Source organism: Melanotaenia boesemani, chromosome 17 (genome assembly GCF_017639745.1).
Source record: "Melanotaenia boesemani isolate fMelBoe1 chromosome 17, fMelBoe1.pri, whole genome shotgun sequence".
In the NCBI taxonomy this organism is placed as follows: domain Eukaryota; kingdom Metazoa; phylum Chordata; class Actinopteri; order Atheriniformes; family Melanotaeniidae; genus Melanotaenia; species Melanotaenia boesemani.
The window spans coordinates 21702378-21708377 of record NC_055698.1 but is presented as its reverse complement, the minus strand read 5'-3'; the positions used below and the strand labels follow the sequence as shown (position 1 = coordinate 21708377).

The 6000-nt window shown below is 41.3% G+C and overlaps 1 protein-coding gene across 1 annotated transcript in view; it reads right to left on the bottom strand.

Annotated features, from left to right (window-relative positions):
- Positions 1–6000, bottom strand: part of LOC121656552 (dolichyl-diphosphooligosaccharide--protein glycosyltransferase subunit STT3B) — a 92613-nt gene that overhangs the window by 35199 nt on the left and 51414 nt on the right. Inside the window, exon 4 of the mRNA XM_042011594.1 lies at positions 1626–1691. Within this exon, the coding sequence (XP_041867528.1) occupies positions 1626–1691 (66 nt within the window). The remainder of the gene's footprint in view (positions 1–1625; positions 1692–6000) is intronic.

The following is a 6000-nucleotide window of genomic DNA, read 5'->3' as shown; positions in this document are numbered from 1 at the left end:
TTTGTCGATTTGCCATTTTCTCCACAAATTAATCTGCAGTTAATCTGAATGTATTTCCAGGAATCATTAAAATGAGATGCTACTGAAGACATAAGAAGTTTGCACAGGTTAAATGAAGACGATGGCCAGAAACTAGGGGGCAACGTGGGGTGCAGTATCTTGCTCTAGCCCTGTTTTTACCAACGGGTGCGGGTCGGGACACATTTTGTCCACACGTGAAAACTGGGAAGGGCTCCCTAATATCCAACCTGACCCATCCTACTTTGTTAGGACCCTTCTGTTTTGGTACCAATCTAAGCGAGCCGACAGGGTGGCGTGTGATACAGCACAGTCCATTGATTGGTTGAAGAAAGTATCACTTCCTGTGCGATCTGGCATGAAAACAAAGCAGGAATAGCTCCTTGTTTAGAGCAACAGATTTTCTTTATGTTTATAAAATCTCTGTTTAAATTGGCGTTACAAAGCAACACCATGAAGAACTAACATGACTGCCACTCTCTTCCTTTTTTTCTGACTAAAGTTTTGGCTAAACTTTAAGGAAAGCCTTGCACTGCGATGGCGTCATGCTGTTATGTAGCTAAGGCATCTATCGTTATCCGACTGATATTCGCCTCTCAAGTAAGGTTACAGTTGGCTGTGGAAAAGCAACAAGATTACAGTTTACAAACCATATCCGCACCCTAACTGTCCCGTCCCGACCCGCACCCGCTGGTGGAAATGAGGCTTTAGATCAGGGGTGTCCAAGTTCGGTCCTCGAGATCTACCATCCTGCAATTTTTAGATGCAACCCTTCTCCAACACACTTGAATCAGATGTCATCTGCATGTCATTCAGCTCTGCAGAGGCCCGGTAACGAGCCAGTCATTTGATTCAGGTGTGTTGGACAAGGGTTGCATCTAAAAGTTGCAGGATGGTAGATCTCGAGGAATGGACTTGGGCACCCCTGATATAGATGCTTTTACATGAAGACTGGGGAGGTGGGGCTGAAAGTAGCAACCTTCTGATGTAATCACCACTATTTCCTGACCTATAACTCCCCCGTGTTTGTAGCTGTGATGTCACTGAGTCAGACTACAATGGAAGTGGCTTTAGTTCATTTGGAAGCATCAGTGTCGCAACAAAACTGACACATTTTCTTTGGCTGCTTTACAAACACGTGACAAAAACAGCTGGATTTTAACACAACTTATGATAAAGTCTAACACATATTCAACTCTTCATCTGGGTGACAAAACTACACAAAACATCGCTTACAACAAGCATTTTGTCTTGGTTCTGCTCTTGTCACCTCTTGTCAGTGAGGTGAGCAGCTGTTGCTCAGCAGGAAAAAAAATTTTGAAAATGACATTTAAAATAACCAAACTGACAAAGAACTTCGTAGAGTTTAGCTGTCTCCTCTTTAAAACTGCTCTATAATTAAATTACCCAAGTCTTAAAACTGGACACAAACAGCAAAAAGGACAGAAGCAAAGCCCAGGCTATTTTTGAGGCAGAAACATAATTCTTTAGGAGATTATTAACTGCTGGAGTGGGGTTTTAATCAATGAAATAAAGTCAGACCTTCAATCAGTCTAAACTAGCCAATGATTAGTGTGTATTTGTCATGGTGTGAAAACTGCCCTTACCATGTAAAAATAGGAGATACAACAACCAATCGTCCAGAATACAGAGCCCGTCTTCACAGATTTCACCTGGAGGGAGAAACAAGAGAGCAGAGAATGATTTAAGAGTCACAGAGCACCACAAAAGTCAATGTCAAACTAGCTGCATGGACCACAGATGGTGTTCAAGCTCACATTTTCTTTCGATGACACTATGTTCTCCTTTAATTAGAGAGAAAAAGATCCTACATCTGGACCGAGTGAAGGCCGCCTTATGAAGGCCTGCTCTACTGGCTTTATTCACTTCTCATATTAAAAGCATTCTGAAACTTACTCGCAGCCACTCTTGTTAAAAGCTGATATCTTAACAGTTTATTGATCCCAATTTAACGATCAAAACAGATGTGGCACAGCGAGCTGTAGCTACAGAGAAGATCAGTTCACACAAGGCCACACTGCAGCATCTTGTAAACAAGCCAGAAGCTGATAAAGCAAGCAAGTGTGAAATTTAACATTTAAAAACACGCTTAAATGCACACACACAATGGATGAAGCATTTCAGAGTGACCTTTCAAATGGTCCAGCCTGGATTACTGGTGCGAGTTGGGGGGGTGGTTGGAGATGTCAAGAAGCAAGATTGCATTCAACGCCGCCTGTTTACCGAGAAAAGGGAATCGATGATTGCTGGACCAGGGTGGTCTCGCCCCGCAAAATACCCTGACACAGACCTCTGGATCAATCACCTGCACACTCCACTGATGCCTTATACAGGTAGAAAAGCTTGGAGCTACCACAGGAAGAGGGACCAACATGAATCTTATCAGTAAACAAAAACTTTTGACTGCAAAAGAAGGAAATAATATGTCGGAGTCTTGTGGCTCTGCCCTGATCGGTATGACAGGACAATTAAGGCCCTGGCAAATGGAATGTTTTTTGTGAATGAGACAAAATGGTTTAAATATCACATGGAACAATTATTGATCTTCATACTGCATGGTAAACATGTTTTTTTTTTTTTACCTCTTGCCCAAGTATTTTTCCCACCTGCCATGAGCTCAGTGAGCCCCATAATCTAAGCCCAGATGGGGATACTTCAATTTTTCACGTGACTGAAAGGGTATAGGTGAATTTTATGAACACAGCACCACATAAGCTCAAGCTGGTTCTTGACATTTCATTTACAGTTAAATAATGGTAGATAAAACAACTTGATGAACTTTGTTATAAAACTGAGTGAAGAAACTCCAGGAAATACTGTAGCGCTTAGTGTAATAAAATATGACTTACTCTAAACCCAAAAGAACAACTTCTTAAATAAATAAATAAAAACAAAAGTAACACTTCAATAAAACAACTGCACAGAATTCTCCTGAAAGAAGGATTTATTTCAGGGTTGCGTCAGACTGTATTAGTTTTAGATAAATGCACCTAAAAAAAATGGCAGTTTAAAGTGCACTCCCAAAGGCAGAGCCATCAAAACCTCTCTCATAAATGCCTCCAGACTGACTGTTTCCTTTGTTAGAGAGCAACAACAAGAATTATGACAAAGCAGGAAAACAATAGTCATTGAACAAGCTGCTGCGTTCTTCTCAGACAATATTCCCCACTCAAGCTGGGCCAAAGCTAGCATGCAGCCCTGTGTTATCCATTCTGTGCGTGTACAAGCTGTGTTCAACTGGTGCCCCGGTCGCCGCCTCCTTCTCCACCCGCTCCCTCCCAGACTGCTGCTCCCTTTGTGAAGACACAGAAGTCACACAGTGCGAGACCAGTCCAGCTAATTAAATGTGAGCTGAGAGAAAAGAGGGGGAATTACTGTTACTACAAAGCAGGCGCAATGGGTTAGAGTGAGGGAGGGATGCTGCATAACGCACAGTTGTGCAAGTGTATGTGCACGTGTTCCTCTTACACAGAGCAGTGGCATTAAAAAGAGCAGATCTCTGTGTGAGAGAGGATTCAATTATAGATTATGGGATGGTGTGTGTGTGTGTGTTGGGTGGAGGAGGGGGGTAAACACAGATTAAGTGAGTGGGGCTGAATGGGTTATTAGCAGTTAAAATGGAGGAGTTGGATAATGAAGATTGGGCTGAGACTTTAGAGAACGGCTCTTTGCGTTTTTGCCATGTGGAGGGAGAAGTTGGAGGCAAAGAGAGGAGGAGGAAAGCGGAGGGAGAAGTTGGGGCAAAGAGAGGGGGGGGAAAGTGGAGGGAGAAGTTGGGGCAAAGAGAGGGGGGGGGGAGTGGAGGGAGAAGGAAGGAGCTAAAACCAGAAGCAGGATAAAGTAAGGTGGGAAGAACAAGAAAGAGGAGGGGGTAAACAGAAATAGCTACACGATGGCAGGGACAAAGGATAACAAAGACAATTAATGGCAGACAAGATTGAAGAAGGATGGAGAGGAGGAAAGAAGTGCAAAGACAAATGTGGGTAAATGAGACTGATAATGAGAAGCAGTGGTGCATGGCCTGGATGATTGTTTTGCAGGGTCCTTGCCAAATTGAATGGAAGACGTGAAAGGGGTAGGTGTTTTTTTTTTTTATCTTTTCTTGATGCCATTACTCTATTCATGACCTGTCATCTTAAGAGGTGTTGATGGCTGCCTCAAGAAGCTCCCGTATCACTTGGAGATGTATAATCGGTACACACGTGATGTTTTAAGCAAGTCCAGAAAAGGTAAATGGTGACTTTTCTGTTTCACTTGTACATGTGTTGCTTTCTATCTGTTGCATCTTTGTCTACTTTGTCACTCGCTCTCTTTTTTTCTTTACACTCCCACTTCCTTTGCTTCGCTTTGTCTGATCCAGCATTATCATGTAACTTAGCAATAACCCAAATAAAGAAAAATACTCCGAATCAAAGGGAGCCTTCTATCAATGAAATTAATCTCCTTTATATCCATTAAGCTCCTCTTGGCAAAGCTATTTTTTTTCAGCATAACTCAGCAGCTGGACAGGACCCAGTAAAACAAATAAGTAAATAAAAATAAAACCATTTTTCCAGATCTAACTTGATGACAATCTTCAGTTTCCAAGTTCACCTCAATCACCAACCCTGTTGCTCAACTTTATCGAGTTTTGTGGTTTCCATTTCCTTGCTTGCCTTTCATTCTCAGTCATATTTATCAAGTAAAAATCTTGACAAATGACTCATTCAGCCGTTATTACGTTTCCTGACCTCCTGATCGAATGATAATCATCTAAGGAAATGCCTTTCTTTTCTACACTTATTTGCTCCTTTGAGAGTAGAAAAGCAACTTAGACTCCAAAAGAAGGTCAATTCAGAGCACATTTTATTCTCTACATGCAAAAAACTTGCATACGCATGTGCAGTCACCTCTTGTGCATGTTTGCCTTACAGATATGAACAGGATGCTGGAGGATGTAAGTGTAAGTGAGTGGAACTATCAGCAGTTTTGTTTTGCTTCGCTGAATCCGTACACGGGCGTACACAGTCAGCAGTGTTTTATCAGGTGGCTTGAATTGAAGAGACAAGACACCTGGACACTGAGCTGTAGCCAGATCTGCAACACTGGGCAAGTTCAAATATAGGTCACAGGGCGATAACACATACAACTTTAAAACCACATGTAAAAATGCAGGGATGAATGAAATGACAAGGTGAAATCAAATGACATGGTTTGAATGTTTAGATGGATTAAAAAAAACAAAAAAAAAACCCTTTCAGGTATATACCACCTATAACGCCAAGATTATTTTATACTGCAGTGAAAAGGCATGATGAAATACCTGCATCATTACCTCTACCTGGCTGAAAGCCTTCACTACATAGCATATTTTCACACTCAAACAGAGGAATACCAATGGACAGCCTACAAGCTGCCGATCAGCCTTTTCTAAGATTTTTGTTCAGCTGAATAATTATATGAAGTATTAAAGATTTCTAATAAAGATGGCACAATAAGAAAAATGCTTGAAAACAGCAAAAATCCCAAACAGAATTTGAAGTGATCAGGTCAACAAAATGTAAATTGCAAGCTTAAACATATCAAACACAAGAGTCTGAGCAAATATTATGTTTTAATCACTTTTGTCTTTTCACACCTGCTGCATTTGTTTGGCAGCTGCCAAGCAACATTTATACGGAGCCAAGTTGTATTTCACTACAGGAAACATCTTAAAGGCACGCACATGCATGGTGTCCATGTTTACTGTTCAAACATCTGTGATGCTCAGGACAACACACACTTGCAATTGTTGAAGATATTTTAGTCTTTACAGTTGCCTGAATTTGTTAGCGAGTGCTGTGCAGTAATTGAATGATCCAATAATAAGCAAAGACAGATCATTTATCCTGAATACTGATGTGCATTGTTGCTTGGCCAGCAAATACACATCTGCATAATTGTGCAACTCCTGCAGGCTTTTCACAGTATTTCTTCATAAGC